The sequence below is a fragment of the Macaca mulatta genome, chromosome 16 (genome assembly GCF_049350105.2).
Source record: "Macaca mulatta isolate MMU2019108-1 chromosome 16, T2T-MMU8v2.0, whole genome shotgun sequence".
NCBI lineage: Eukaryota > Metazoa > Chordata > Mammalia > Primates > Cercopithecidae > Macaca > Macaca mulatta.
Genome location: NC_133421.1, coordinates 2989026 through 3005035, shown reverse-complemented (window position 1 = coordinate 3005035; position 16010 = coordinate 2989026). Strand labels below are relative to the sequence as shown.

General features: G+C 51.5%; 1 protein-coding gene across 3 annotated transcripts in view; it reads left to right on the top strand.

Moving 5' to 3' along the window:
* The first annotated feature begins 1086 nt into the window (after positions 1-1086).
* Positions 1087-16010, top strand: part of CRK (CRK proto-oncogene, adaptor protein) — a 35726-nt gene continuing 20802 nt past the window's right edge. For 2 of the 3 annotated variants that reach the window (XM_015118183.3, XM_002808109.4), the window contains exon 1: positions 1087-1442. In XM_015118183.3, coding sequence (XP_014973669.1) covers positions 1202-1442 — 241 coding nt within the window. In that variant the 5' untranslated portion in view covers positions 1087-1201. Of the gene's footprint in view, positions 1443-11144; positions 11402-16010 lie in introns of those variants that run through there. The other variant, XM_028835845.2, reaches the window with a different exon arrangement.

Sequence of the window (16010 nt, the reverse complement as noted above, 5' to 3'; positions counted from 1 at the left end):
ACTCTGTACTTCACGTGGCTTGGCACACTCTGCTCCCTTTGCTTTGAATGTCCTTCCCCTTTTGTCATTCAGCAGTCAACACATGCTACCTCCTCTGGGAAGCCCTCTTGGATTACTCCGCAGACTGGATGGAGGGGGGCTCTGCTCTGTGTTCATGTCCGTTTCCCATGATAGCGCTTGTCAGCATTTGTCATCCTTTTGTCATGCAGTTTCCTGGTTCCTCTCACTGGTGTGTGAGTTTGAGGAGTGCAGGGCCCAGCCTCCATCACCTTTGCACCCGCAGTGCAGGTGGAGTGTCAATAACAATGTCCTGAATGAATCAATGAAAATGAGAACGTCAGCCGGCCTGTGGAGAAGCTAGAGGAACGAGAAGAAACAGACCGACATGGCCGGGAGCGATGTTTCTCGCCTGTAATCCCAGCACTTTGGGAGACCAAGGCGGGTGGATCACCCGAGGTCAGGAGTTCGAGACCAGCCTGGCCAACATGGTGAAACCCCCGTCTCTACTAAAAATACAAAAATTAGCCAGGCGTGGTGGCGCTCGCCTGTAATCCCAGCTACTTGGGAGGCGGAGGCAGGAGAATCGCTTGAACGCGGGAGGCGGAGGTTGCGGTGAGCCGAGATCGCGGCACTGCACTCCAGCCTGGGCGACAGACACACCGTCTGAAAAAACAAAAAAAGAAAAAGAAAAGAGAAACAGACTGATATCCCAGGAAGCCTGGCCGAGAACTGAGGCCCCAGGGCCACACGCGTCTTTTCTCCTGCAATCCTGTCTGGGAGCCGCCGCCTAGAAGTCCCGGGCCGTCCGGGAACGCGAGCCTGAAGCAGCACCGCGCTGTCGGCGGCGCAGGCGCACGTCTCTGCGGGAGGCTGCGAGGCCCCGCCCCCGGGCCCTAGACCCCGCCTCCCATCCCCCTCATCCCCGGGCCGGGCAGGGCGGCACCGCCCATGAGGCCGCATGCGCAGTGCGCGCGCGAGGGCGCCTTGCCCTTCTCCCAATGGCGGGCCGCGGGCCCCTTCCCGGCAGCCTCCCTCGGGCAGGGAGCGCGTCATTTCCGGTGGGGAAGGCCCGCGGCTGCCGCCGCCATTTCGGGCGCTGCTGTGAAGCTGAAACCGGAGCCGGTCCGCTGGGCGGCGGGCGCCGGGGGCCGGAGCGGCGCGCGCGGCGGCGGCACCCCAGCGTTTAGGCGCGGAGGCAGCCATGGCGGGCAACTTCGACTCGGAGGAGCGGAGTAGCTGGTACTGGGGGCGGTTGAGTCGGCAGGAGGCGGTGGCGCTGCTGCAGGGCCAGCGGCACGGGGTGTTCCTGGTGCGGGACTCGAGCACCAGCCCCGGGGACTATGTGCTCAGCGTCTCAGAGAACTCGCGCGTCTCCCACTACATCATCAACAGCAGCGGCCCGCGCCCGCCAGTGCCGCCGTCGCCCGCCCAACCTCCGCCGGGTGAGGGACTGACGGGACGGGGGGCCCTGGGCGGGGTGAGGGCCGCGGAGCTCCCAGCCCGGCTGGCTGCTCCTCGAGAGCGGACCCTCGGGGTCGTGGGCAGAGGGCTGGGTGACCGTGGCAGGGGCCCGCCGGCTGCTGGGGCTCATTCCCACCCGGGGAACAGGAGTGTGGGGGAGGAGGAGCCGCGGACCGAGGCCCCGGGGTGTGCCTGGGAAGGGCAGCCCCGGGGAAGGGGAACTGCTTCGGCCCCAGGGTGGGGCTGGCTCCCGGGCCAGGCGCAAGGGTAGGGCAGGGCAAGGCAACGTGGGGACAAAGAGCTGAGGGAGATGTTGGCACTGCGGGGGCATCACTTGGCAGCGGCGCCCAGAATGAATCCGATAATCCTACAAGTGGCTTTTGGGCTGGAAGCGTTTCCTGCCGTGTTGGAGAGCCGGGTTTGGCCGTGCTCCCCTGGTGGCCTTTGGTAGGAAGTCACCACAAACTGGCCGGGAGGGATGGAGACACCCTCAGGAAACCGGTTAGTTTTTTCCTTTCTTGGGCATTTTTCCAAAATCCTTGTACCGTCCTCTTCCCCCGTGGAGGACGAAGGTGGTGAATTAAGTGATAGAAGAAAGCCTTCAGTGACCAGCCCAACCCAGTTTAAGGCGATGCCTGGCTGCGTGCAGGAGATCTAAGCGTCCAGAAGACTGTCCGCCGGTAGAGGGTTCTGGTTTTCAAAGTGTTTAGTGGAGGAAAGACATTTTATTCCAGAGAATAAACCAGAAATGAGGCAGTGGAAACAGACCCTTCCCTGGATGTGACTGGAGCTTCATTTTCCTTGGACTTACACATTGTCAGTGTGTACTTCAGGGCGTGACCTTGCTCAGTAAGATGGGGCTGCGGGCTGAGTCTTCCTGGATGGTGGGAACAGACTCTACGCCAAGAACATAAATTACCTGCGCTGGGTTTTTCTTGCCAGGGATCCCTGAGATTGACTGTCTTTCCGATGCCGTTGGAGTTGATTTGGGAGTGTTTCAAGGGAATAGATAGATGCCCTTAGTACTGGAGATTTGTGAGGTACGAAGTAATTCTGGGGTTCTCATTGTATGTGTACCTGTTTAACAGCATCAGGAGTCCTCGTGCCTTCACACTGTTGCCAAGTCGAAGCTGTTTCTTCTTGGCCGCTGAGACTGGGTTCAGACTAGTCTCCTATGAATCAGGAAGCTCCTGAGCCATCCTCTGTAGACTTTCTCTTGTAGGATCGTTCTAATTTAGATTTACTTGTTCCGGCCAGAAATGGAGAATTGAATAGCCAGTCTCTTTGTTATTAACACATACCAATTTTTATTTTACTTTTTCCTGAGACGGAGTCTCGCTCTGTCGCCCATGCTGGAGCTCAGTAGCGCGATCTCGGCTCATGGCCACCTCCACCTCCCCGGGGCTCCCGGGTTCAAGATTCTCCTGCCTCAGTCTCCCGAGTAGCTGGGATTACAGGCACCCACCACCACAACCAGCTAATGTTGTATTTCTAGTGGAGACAAGATTTCACCAGATTGGCCAGGCTGCTCTCAAACTCCTGACCTCAGGTGATCCACCCTCCCAAAATGCTGGGATTACAGGTATGAGCCACCGTGCCTGGCCAACACATAACCAATTTTTTTCTTATTTTATTTATTTATTTATTATTTATTTATTTTGAGACAGAGTCTCTCTCTGTCACCCAAGCTGGAGTGCAGTGGCGCCATCTTGGCTCACTGCAACCTCCGCCTTTTGGGTTCAAGTGATTCTCCTGCCTCAGCCTCCTAAGTAGCTGGGATTACCAGTGCCTGTCACCACGCCCAGCTAATTTTTGTATTTTTAGTAGAGATGGGGTTTTACCAGGTTGACCAGGTGGGTCTTGAACTCCTGACCTCAGGTAATCCACTCGCCTTTGCCCCCTCAAAGTGCTGGGATTACGGGTGTGAGCCACTGCACCCAGCTTTGTTTGTTTGAGGCGGAGTTTCACTTTTGTTGCCCAGGCTGGAGTTCAGTGGTGTGATCTCAGCTCACTGCAATCTCTACGTCGTGGGTTCAAAGGATTCTCTTGCTTCAGCCTCCCTAGTAGCTGGGATTACAGGCACACGCCACCATGCCTGGCTAGTTTTTGTATTTTTAGTAGAGATGGGGTTTCACCATGTTGACCAGGCTGGTCTCGAACTCCTGACCTCAGGTGATCCGCCCGCCTCAGCCTCCCAAAGTGCTGGGATTACAGGTGTGAGCCACCACACCCAGCCCAACACATAACTATTTTTAGAAAATGAGTATGGGGTCTATAAGTTCACAAATTATTGTAGATCTTTCTCATTCTGGCCAGTTTAATGGTGTTATGAGATGGGAATATTGATGTACCTGTGTTGGCCCTGAACCAGATATATGCTACTTTGATGCCACCTGCATGGTATCTGGGGTTTTGCATTATATGTAGTAACATGATGGCAAACTGTTATTGAAACTCACTTTTCAGCCTTTTGTTTGTGTTTGTTGGTTGCCAGAGTTGAAAATGGCAGCCGGCAGGTTTGTTAGCTTGATATTTTTTCACATCTTAGCATAACGATTTTTATATCTCAAGCCTTACTTGGATAATGGAGCACCACCTTTTCAAAACAGATAAGAACTCAGTTCCTTGGCCCAGGAAAGAAGGTGAAGATTGCCAAAGTTTGTGGATGGGGTGTGGAATATTCACGAGTATTGTGATAATTCTGCCATATTGTACCCCATTTTCTACGATTCAGTTGCTGTTTTTTCTCTCTTCTGAGACAGGGCCTTTGTCTCTCAAGCTGGAGTGCAGTGGCATGAACACAGCTCACTGCAGCCTTGACCTCCCGGGCTCAAGCCATCCTCCCACTTTAGCCTCCTGAGCAGCTGGGACTACAGGCATATCCACCATGCCTGGTTAACTGTTTAACATTTTTTTGTGGAGATGAGGGGTTTCACTGTGTTGTCCAGGCTAGTCTCAAATTCTTGGTCTCAAGAGATCCTCCCGCTTCAGACTCCCAAAGTGCTGGAATTGCAGGTGTGAGCCACTGTGCCTGGCTCAGTTGCTGTCTTGTTTGTTTGTTTGTTTTTTGAGGCAGAGTTTTTTTTTGTTTGTTTTTTTTTTTGAGACGGAGTCTCGCTCTGTCGCCCAGGCTGGAGTGCAGTGGCCGGATCTCAGCTCACTGCAAGCTCCGCCTCCCGGGTTCATGCCGTTCTCCTGCCTCATCCTCCCGAGTAGCTGGGACTACAGGCGCCCGCCACCGCGCCCGGCTAGTTTTTTGTATTTTTTAGCAGAGACGGGGTTTCACTGTGTTAGCCAGGATGGTCTCGATCTCCTGACCTCGTGATCCGCCCGTCTCGGCCTCCCAAAGTGCTGGGATTACAGGCTTGAGCCACCGCGCCCGGCCGAGGCAGAGTTTTTAACTCTTGTCTCCCACACCAGAGTGCAATGGCGTGATACTGACTCACTGCAACCTCCGTCTCCCAGGTTCAAACAATTCTCCTGCCTCACCCTCCTGAGTAGCTGGAATTACAGAGGCCCACCACCATGGTCAGCTAATTTTTGTATTTTTTAGTAGAGATGGGGTTTCGCCATGTTGGCCAGGCTGGTCTGGAACTCCTGAACTCTGATGATCCACCCGCCTCGGCCTCCCAAAGTGCTGGGCCTGAGCCACCGCACCCGGCCTGTCTGTATAACCTCAGAATTACTTTGTACCTCAAGTGCTAAGTGCTTTGTACCTCAAATCTCAAGTGCTAAGTACTGAATCTTTGTTCTCCCCCTCACCAAGTCCTTTTGAAGTCACACAGAGAAATTTCTTGAATTTTAAAGAGGCGTATACAATATTAATAACTAATGTTTATTGACTGGTTATTCTGTGCCAGGTACTTTGCTTGAGTACTTTATGTGCCTTATTTCACCTGCTGTCTAGGACAGTCTGGTGAGATAAGTAATATGATCTCCTTTTATTAAAATATTCCCATTTTATACAGGAGGAAACACTCAGATTCAGTAACTTGCTTAAGGTCACACAGCTAGTAAATGACTTTCCAAAGTTGAACCTAGGCATTCTGACCTGAGAACTGACCCTTTTATGCTACACTTGTCAGAACCAGCGTCCTTTTGGGATCTCAGCAATGCATGTGGAGGTCTGTATCCTCCATATCCTCAGTACTTTGTTTTGTTTTTTTGGATGGAGTTTCGCTCTTGTTGTCCCCCAGGCTACTAGAGTGCAGTGGTGCAGTCTCGGCTCACTGAAACCTCCCCTTCCCTGGGTCAAGTGATTCTCCTTCCTCAGCCTCCTGAGTAGCTAGGATTACAGGCATGCGCCACCATGCCCGGCTAATTTTTTTTTTTTTTTGTATTTTTGGTAGACACAGGTTTCACCGTGTTGGCCAGGCTGGTCTCGAACTCCTGACCTCAGGTAATCTGCCTGTCTCACCCTTGTGTTTTTTTTTTTTCCCCACCGTGTTGCTCAAACTGGAGTGCAGTGGCTGTTGACAGGCACAGTCATAGTACACTACAGCCCTTAACTTTGGGGCAGGCAGTCCTCCTGACTCAGGCTCTGAGTAGCTGGGACTTCCAGCATGTACAGCTGCATCCAACCCAGGTTTTTTTAAAGATCAGAATTAAAGAATGGCAAGAAGAGGCCGGGCGCGGTGGCTCACGCCTGCAATCCCAGCATTTTGGGAGGCCAAGGCAGGCGGATCATTTGAGGCCAGGAGTTAGAGACCAGCCTGGCCAACATGGTGAAACCCCATCTCTCCTAAAAAATACAAAAATTAGCAGGGCGTGGTGGCATGCGCCTGTAATCCCAGCGACTGGAGAGATTGAGGCACAAGAATCGCTTGAACCTCGGAGGCAGAGGTTGCAGTGCGCCGAGATCATGCCACTGGCTTTATCGTTCAGACAATACGTATCTGCTATCTTAAGTCAGTGATGAAGAAGCTTTTTAAAATTGTTACTACTTTATTTTTTATTTTTTATTTTTGCGATGGAGTCTTGCTCTGTCACCCAGGCTGGGGTGCAGTGGGGCGATCTCAGCTCACTGCAACCTCCCCCTCCCTGCTCAAGCCATTCTCCTGCCTCAGCCTCCCGAGTAGCTGGGACTACAGGCGCACGCCACCACGCCCAGCTAATTTTTTTGTATTTTTAGTAGAGACGGGGTTTCACCATGTTGGCCAGGCTGGTCTCGATTTCCTGACCTCAAGTGATCCGCCTGCCCTGGCCTCCCAAAGCGTTAGGATTACAGGCGTGAGCCCCCGCGCCCAGCTGGGTATTATTTTCAAAGGCATCGGTACAGAATGGGCCGGGGATTCTCAGCCTTTTCTGTTGAACCTGTGTTTAACTTGTCTTGTCCTCAGCTTGCATCGGCTTCCTATGGTGCCATAGCTTGGGAGTTCCCTGGGGTCATAGGGAAGGGCTTGGTCAAGTCTCCTGGTCACATTCTAGCAGGTTGGGCTTCAAGATGGACCTCCTTGGAATGCTTGCAAGAAACTGGTTTTTTCCTCTTGGAATAGCTAAACGGTGACCAGTCGTCGGGTTGACAAAACGGAAGGAGTGTGAGGTAGGAGTGTCGTTAGGAGCTTGAGCTGTGCAGCCTGACTTTGGACCTTACTTACCTACACTTACTACTTGTGTAACTTTGGGCAAATTGTTTAACTTTTCTCTGCTTCAGTTTCCTCATCTGTGAAGGAGGGAAATAGTAATACTGACCTCAGGGTTGTAATGATATTCCATACTAAGTACTGGCATATTCAGTACTCCATAAGCATTTTATATATATTAATTTTAATAACATAACTGTGAGGTGTGGGGGCTTTTGAAGCAAAATGGAAAACTTCTCATCTTTGAGAGGCTCCAGAAGCATGGTGTGGACGGCAGGGGCTGGTGAAACAGTTTGTCTTAGGGAGTAAGTGCCTGGGTGGGGTGCATCTGTAAGTGTGAAAGGACCTCGGGTTCAGCACATGGAAATAAGATGGTGCTTCCTGTTACCTGCTCATCCCAAAGGCTTCTACCTGTTGCCCTAGTGGGTAGAGGAGGGCATAAAACTTGCTTCATTTTCAAGGCGTGGGACAGAAGCTAGGGTGTTAATAGTTTGTGATACCCCCTCAAGGTAGTGAAGAGTTACAGGCCAGGCTGGCAGCTGGGCCACGCCTCTTCTCTGGAGGTAGCGTGAGACTGCCGAAGTCCCATTGCTGCCTTTTTACACCTTCAGCTTCTGCTTCTCATTTGTTCATCTGTCTTGGCAGTTCACAAACCTGATTCTCTTGTCTTACTCTCGATGTCTTAGTGGCCTTGCCTCCAGTGGTTCTGGAGAAGTACTTCAGTGAGAGCTACTTATGGATTTTAAACCAAAATAATTCCATGGTGAAGGGAGTAGGTTTATTTATTGCAGGACTTCCCCAAGTATTTACTGTGCTCATGTGAATTGTGAGTTTCCAAGAGAGGGTGCTGGTTTCACACCTGTTTGACTGCAGAACCTTCCCCCACTATGGCCCTGTTGCTCAGGCTGGTGTGCAGTGGCTCCATCATTGCTCACTACAGCCTCACTGTATGACCCAGGCTGGGCTTGCACTCCTGGCCTCGAGAGATTTCTCCCAAAAGATTAATAAATCAATTAAAAAAAAAAAACAGAAAAAATAGAGATCCTTCTGCCTCAGCCTCCCAAAGTGCTGAGATTACAGGTGTGAGCCACTGCACCTACCTGACCATAGAACTTTTGAGAAGCATCTTGAGATGCTATGGAATTTTCTCTGGGAAACAGTCCGGTGGGCTCTGGATTTGAGGGTGAATTGAAAATTGCTGAAGGAATTTGGAGGATTGGTTGCTTTTTATTGAGCACCTATAATGTATGAGCCACTTTTTTTTTTTTTTTTTTGAGATGGTGTCTTGCTCTGTCACCCAGGCTGGAGTACAATGGCGTATTCTTGGCCCATTGCGACCTTTGCCTCCCAGGTTCAAGCAATTCTCCTGCCTCAGCCTCCCCAGTAGCTGGGGCTACAGGCGTGCAACACCACGCCCAACTAATTTTTGCATTTTTAGTAGAGGTGGGTTTTTACCATGTTGATCAGGCTGGTCTTGAACTCCTGACCTCAGGTGATCTGCCTGGCTCTGCCTCCCAAAGTGCTGGGATTACAGGCTTGAACCACCATGCCCAGTCTCTAGCCACTTTTAGGAACTTTATTAGATGGGTATTTGACCTCATTTTGCAGAGTTGGGGTGAGGCACACGAAAGTTAGATAACTCAGACAGCTAGGAAATGGGAGCCAGAATGCACCAAACCTGCAAAGGACCATCTGCATACCCACCATTTTTACAACATTCTATTTGCTTAGGAAGCCATATATCTTCTCAGATGGAAGCCAGTGCAGTGGCTTGCCTTTTTTTTTTTTTTTTTTTCTTTTGGAGACACTCTCACTCTGTTACCCAAGCTGGAATCCAGTGGCGCGATCTCTGCTCACCGCAAGCTCCGCCTCCTGGGTTCCCACCATTCTCCTGCCTCAGCCGCCTAAGTAACTGGGACTACAGGCGCCTGCCACCACGCCTGGCTAATTTTTTGTATTTTTAGTAGAGACGGGGTTTCACCGTGTTAGCCAGAGTGGTCTTGATCTCCTGACCTCGTGATCTGCCTGCCTGAGCCTCCCAAATTGCTGGGATTACAGGCACCAGCCACCGCGCCTGGCCAGCCAGTGGCCTTTTTAGCGTTTTGTATTGGTGGGTATTTAAGCAACCCCTGTGAATACCATAGGCAAAGAAGGAAGGGAGGGAGCAGGAATTGAGGAATGAAGGGAAAAGAGAGGGCCAGGTGTGGTGGTTCATGTCTGTAATCCCAGCACTTTGGGAAGCTGAGGCTGCCGGATCACTTGAGGTCAGGAGTTTGAGACCAGCCTAGTGAACATGGCAAAACCCTGTCTCTCTTAACAATACAAAAATTAGCCAGGTGTGGTGTCGGGCGCCTGTAATCCCAGCTACTTGGGAGGCTGAGGCAGGGAGAATTGCTGGAACCCAGGAGGCGGAGGTTGCAGTGAGCCAAGATCACACCAGTGCATTCCAGCCTGAGCAACAGAGGGAGACCCCATCTCAAAAAAAAAAAAAAAAAAAGAGAAAGTGCCGTGAGATCAAGGAGAGGCAGATGATCCAGTCGTGCTCTCGTGGTATCCTGGTAGCCGCGTCAGAAGTGATTGGGCCTATTTCAGCCCACAGAGCCCTCAGGTGTTCTTCATGAAACCTTCAGGGAGGCCGTGGCCTTGTAAAACTGGTCGTAACCTGAGGCTTGAAATGCTTAGCAGGCTTAGAAGTAACGGGTTGAGCAGGTACGGAGAAGCAGAGAGGATAATCCCCTCCTTGTGTTGATTTTTATTTCTGTATGTGTGAATTCCTAATTCCACGTTCAAAATCCAACACAAGGTGATGTAGAACAAGTCATTGAGGTTTTCCAAGTCCTGGATAGCTATGAGAATCCTGTCATTGCTTCTGTTCTCTAGACTGGCTGACTGTGCCTCCTTCCTTTCCCGCCCTTCTGTTTCCTGCCTTTGGCTGTTTGTGGTTGGAAGGGGAGGAAAGAGAGAAAAGGAGCCGGAACGCACAACTGTGGTGAGGTTTGGGCTTATCTGGGACTTAGGTGTGTTCTGTTCTCCTCCCTTCCTTCTGGAGTTTGGATCAATGAAGCTTGATGGCCCCCAGCAGTTCACAGAAACGGGCATTTCTCTGTGAAATTATTACATTGTCAGAGTAGAAAAATATAAGTAAAGTACATCAAAGGTTTTCCATGGCATTTTGCTTACATTTCTGTGTCTGTTGGGATTGCCAAACAAAAAGTCATAGTGAGCCCAGTTCACACTATGTGGCATTTGAACAAGAGGAGAATTGAACCTGCTTCCTCCCTTTGTGCCCGATGATCTGCCACGTTTTCTCTCACTTATCTTTCAGAGGGACTTGGCTTAGTAGTCTTACGTGTTCCTTCCCCGCAAAATGCATTTCAGTCGGCCTGCAGTGCTGACTGAGGAACCATAACAGTGGGTGGCAGGGGGTGGTTGCCTGCCTTCTTCGAGTGGAGCCAGTACTTTGGAAGTGTTCACGGATGGTCATAGTTGCTCACGGTGATTCTCTTGTATCTCAGGACACAGTGTGTTGTTGCTGCAACTGTCTTGTGCAGGAACGTAGCTCCAGGTGAAGGTGAGAGCTGGGTGGGGAGGTTGTCTTCCTAAGACGTGCTGCTTTCTCCTTGTTCACCAACCACACTGTGCTTGCTGCGTATCTCCAGCAGTGCTGTGAGCTCCTCTGAGCTTCTGCAGTCTAGGAGGGCGTTGTGTTTAGCTTCTTTCCAGCACTTCAGAGTTACACTCATTCAGAACAATATCTGGCCGGGTGCGGTGGCTCACACCTGTCATCCCAGCATTTTGGGAGGTCGAGGCAGGCGGATCACGAGGTCAAGTGATCGAGACCATCCTGGCTGACACGGTGAAACCCCATCTCTACTAAAAATAAAAACATTAGCAACACTTACTGAGCACTTAGCTGCCAACCACTGTCCCAGAAGTCCCAGAAAGACAACTAATGGAACACCTTGGATGTAGTTGGGTAAACCTTACCAAGGGAGCTTTTCTCCACCCAGGTGTGATCAGAACATTTCTAAGCCGTGAGTGCTCAGGTGGCCTCCCTACCGCTCTGCCCTGGAGTTTTCTTGACCAGGCAGTGCTCAGTAGGTCCCTAGGCTCACAGTGACCCTGTCCTTAACAGTTTCTCCATAGGCCTGAAAGATCATCCTGAATTCGCCTAATGGTGATAGACAAGGTGGCCATGACTCTCCTTGACTGCCAGACTTGAATAGGAATTACTCTCCAGCAGTGATCCTCCTCAGTAAAGAGAATCTCCAGGATATAGCACTCCATGCCTGCTACAGTCCTAACGAAAATCGTCTTCCTGGTCCTGTACTCGGAACGTTTGCGATCACCCTCTATCGGTGCATGAGGAACGTTTGCCGTAGAGGACAGTCCTGGCACTCGCACCCCTTTCAGTGTCTTAAATTGGAGAGACAGCCAGTATTCCGGAGTCTGGACTGTTCACTGTTTTAAGCTGACAGCCGTGAATCCCACAGACGGACTTTGGGTAGTGTGGGAAGTGTGCGGCTCTCCTTCAGACGCTCTCATATTTGGATGGAAAGAGTGCTCATCAGTACTCATTCTACCCGCAGGACTTTTCATTCGCTTCCAGAGTTAACATTGTGTCTTTTTACCTCTCTCCAATAGTGGAATGAATTTTAAATGTATGTTTTCTGATCATACTGGAAGAATTGCGGTTTTTTTCTTTTTTTTTTCTTTTTTTTTTTTTTTTTTTTGAGACGGAGTCTTGCTCTGTAGCCCGGGCTGGAGTGCAGTGGCCAGATCTCAGCTCACTGCAAGCTCCGCCTCCCGGGTTTAGGCCATTCTCCTGCCTCAGCCTCCCGAGTAGCTGGGACTACAGGCGCCCGCCACCTCGCCTGGCTAGTTTTTTGTATTTTTAGTAGAGACGGGGTTTCACGGTGTTAGCCAGGATGGTCTCGATCTCCTGACCTCGTGATCCGCCCGTCTCGGCCTCCCAAAGTGCTGAGATTACAGGCTTGAGCCACCGCGCCCGGCCTTTTTTTCTTTTTTTAATAGAGACAGGCTCTCGCTCTGTTACCCAGGCTGGAGGGCAGTGGCACAATCCTGACTCACTGCAGGCTCCGCCTCCCAGGCCAATCGATCCTCCCACCTCAGCCTCCGAAGTAGCTGGGACTAAAGGTGTGCACCACCCTGCCTGGCCTTTGTATTTTGTTTTTTTTTTTAGTAGAGACAGGGTCTCGCTGTGTTAGGATATTTCTTTTTTTTTTTTTTTTTTGAGACGGAGTCTCGCTCTGTCGCCCAGGCTGGAGTGCAGTGGCTGGATCTTGGCTCACTGCAAGCTCCACCTCCTGGGTTTACGCCATTCTCCTGCCTCAGCCTCCCGTGTAGCTGGGACTACAGGCGCCCGCTACCTCGCCCGGCTAGTTTTTTGTATTTTTTAGTAGAGACGGGGTTTCACTGTGTTAGCCAGGATGGTCTTGATCTCCTGACCTCGTGATCCGCCCGTCTCGGCCTCCCAAAGTGCTGGTATTACAGGCTTGAGCCACCGCGCCCGGCCGTGTTAGGATATTTCTAACATTGAACAAAATAATTAGGTCTCTAGCTGGTCGTGGTGGTACGTACCTGTAGTCCCAGCTACCCAGGAGTCTAAAGCAGGAGGATGACTCCGGGCCAGGAGTATAACGCCACGGTGTGCAGTGGTGGTGTCTGTGCATAGCTACTGGAGTTTATCCTGGGCAGCAAAAACCTGCCTTTCAAAATTAACAAGGCGGCCGGGTGCGGTGGCTCAAGCCTGTAATCCCAGCACTTTGGGAGGCCGAGGCGGGTGGATCACGAGGTCAGGAGATCGAGACTATCCTGGCTAACATGGTGAAACCCCGTCTCTACTAAAAATACAAAAAACTACCGGGCGTGGTGGCGGGCGCCTGTAGTCTCAGCTACTTGGGAGGCTGAGGCGGGAGAATGGCGTGAACCCGGGAGGCGGAGCTTGCAGTGAGCCGAGATCACGCCACTGCACTCCAGCCTGGGAGACACAGCGAGACTCCGTCTCAAAAAAAAAAAAAAAAAACAAAACAAAATTAACAAGGCCAGGCAAGGTGGCTCATGCCTATAATCATAACTCTTTGGGAGGCCAAGGGGGAAGAGGATTACTTTGAGCTCAGGAGATCAAGACCTGCCTGGGAGACATGACAAAACCCCGTTATTTAAAAAAATAGGCCGGACGTGGTGGCTCACGCCTGTAATCCCAGCCCTTTGGGAGGCTGAGGCGGGCGGATCACAAGGTCAGGAGTTCAAGACCAGCCTGGCCAATATGGTGAAACCCCATCTCCACTAAAAATACAAAGAAAATTAGCCGGGCATGGTGGCGGGTGCCTGTAGTCCCAGCTGCTCAGGAGGCTGAGGCAGGAGAATGGTGTGAACCCGGGAGGTGGAGCTTGCAGTGAGCCGAGATCGCACCACTGCACTCCAGCCTGGGCAACAGAACGAGACTCCATCTAAAAAATAAAAAAAAAGGCTGGGCGTGGTGGCTCACACCTGTAATACCAGCACTTTGGGAGGCTGAGGCAGGCGGATCATGAAGTCAGGAGATTAAGACCATGCTGGCTAACATGGTGAAACCCCGTCTCTGCTAAAAATACAAAAAATTAGCCGGGCATGGTGGTGGGCACCTATAGTCCCAGCTACTCGGGAGGCTGAGACAGGAGAATGGAGTGAACCTGGGAGGCGGAGATTGCAGTGAGCCACGATCGCGCCACTGCACTGCAGCCTGGGCAACAGAGTGAGACTCCATCTCAAAAAAAAAAAGTAAAAATTAAAAAATATATATTAGGTGGGTGTTGGTGGGTGGTTTGTACCTATAGCCCCAGCTGTTTGGGAAGCTGAGACTGTAGAATTGCTTGAGCCCAGAAAGTGGAGGGTGCGGCCAGGCGCAGTGGCTCACGCCTGTAATCCTAACATTTTAGGAGGCCAAGGTTGGTGGGATCACCTGAGGTCAGGAGTTTGAGACCAGCCTTGCCAACATGGTGAAACCTCATCTCTACTAAAAATACAAAAAATTACTGGGGTGTGGTGGCGGGCGCCTGTAGTCCCAGTTACTCGGGAGGCTGAGGCAGGAGAATCACTTGAACCCAGGATGGGGAGGTTGCAGTGAGCCAAGATCGTACCACTGCACTCCAGCCTGGGCAACAGAGCAAGAGTCTATCTCAAAAAAAAAAAAAAAAAAAAAAGGCCGGGCGCGGTGGCTCACGCCTGTAATTCCAGCACTTTGGGAGGCCCAGGTGGGCGGATCACGAGGTCAGGAGATTGAGACCATCCTGGCAAACATGGTGAAACCCCCTCTCTACTAAAATACAAAGAAAATCAGCTGGACGTGGTGGCGGGTGCCTGTAGTCCCAGCTGCTCGGGAGGCTGAGGCAGGAGAATGGCGTGAGCCTGGGAGGTAGAGCTTGCAGTGAGCCAAGATTGTGCCACTGCACTCCAGCCTGGGCAACAGAGCAAGAGTCCGTCTCAAAAAAAAGCCAGGCTCAGTGGCTCACGCTTGTAATTCCAGCACTTTGGGAGGCCAAGGCAGGCGGATCACGAGATCAGGAGATTGAGACCATCCTGGCAAACATGGTGAAACCCCGTCTCTACTAAAATACAAAAAAAATTAGCCAGGCGTGGTGGTGGGCACGTATAGTTCCAGCTGCTCAGGAGGCTGAGGCAGGCGAATGGTGTGAACCCGGGAGGTGGAGCTTGCAGTGAGCCGAGATCACGCCACTGCACTCCAGCCTGGGCGACAGAGCGAGACTCTGTCTCAAAAAAAAAAAAAAGGTTGCAGTGAACTGCGATTGTGCCACTGCATGCCAGCCTCCTAGACAGCAGAGTGAGGCCCTGTCACATACCAGGCTCGGTGGCTCACGCCTGTCATCCCAGCACTTTTGGAGGCTGAGGCCGTCAGAACACTTGAGGTCAGGAGTTCGAGACCAGCCTGGTGGTGGAACTGTGTCTCAACTGAAATTACAAAAATTAGCCAGGCGTGGTGGCACACACCTGTAATCCCAGCTACTTGGGGGGTTGAGGCAGGAGAATCGCTTGAACTCAGAAGGTGGAGGTTGCAGTGAGCAGACATCCAGCCACTGCACTCCAACCTGGATGACAGAGCAAGACTCCATCTTCAAAAATAAAGAGACCCTTTCACACACAAAAAAAATCCCAACAATAAGCAAATAATTAATAATAGGCTGGATGCAGTGGCTCACATCTGTAATCTCAATACTTTGGGAGGCCAAGGTGCGCAGATTGCTTGAGCCCAGGAGTTCAAGACCAGCCTGGGCAACACAGCAAAACCCCATCTCTACAAAAAATACAAAAACTAGCCAGGTGTGGTGGTGTGCGCCTATAATCCCAGTTGCTCAGGAGGCTGAGGTGGGAGGATCACTAGAGCCTGGGAAGTGGAGGCTGCAGTGAGCCGAGATTGTTCTCAGGAGATCAAGACCTGCCTGGGCGACATGGCAAAACACCATTATTTAAAAAAATAGGCCGGGCGTGGTGGCTTACGCTTGTAATCCCAGCACTTGGGGAGGCAGAGGCAGGTGGATCTCTGGAGCTCAGGAGTTCAAGACCAGCCTGGGCAACATGGTGAAACCCTATGTCTACAAAAAATACAAAAATTAACTGGGCGTGGTAATGCATACCTGTAGCCCCAGCGACTCCGGAGGCTGAGGTGAAAGAATGGCTTGAGCCCAGGAAGTGGAGATTTCAGTGAGCCAAGATCATGCCACTGCACTCCAGCCTGGGCGACAGAGCCAGACCCTGTCTCAGAAAACAAAAACAAAACCGCAGCCTGGGCAGTAAAGCAAGACACTGTCTCTATTAAAAAATTTGAAAATCAGCTGGGTGAAGGGCCGGGCACAGTGGCTCACGCCTTTGAGAGGCCTAGGTGGATGGATCACGAGGTCAGGAGTTGCAGACCAGCCTGGCCAAGATGGCAAAACCCCGTCTCTACTA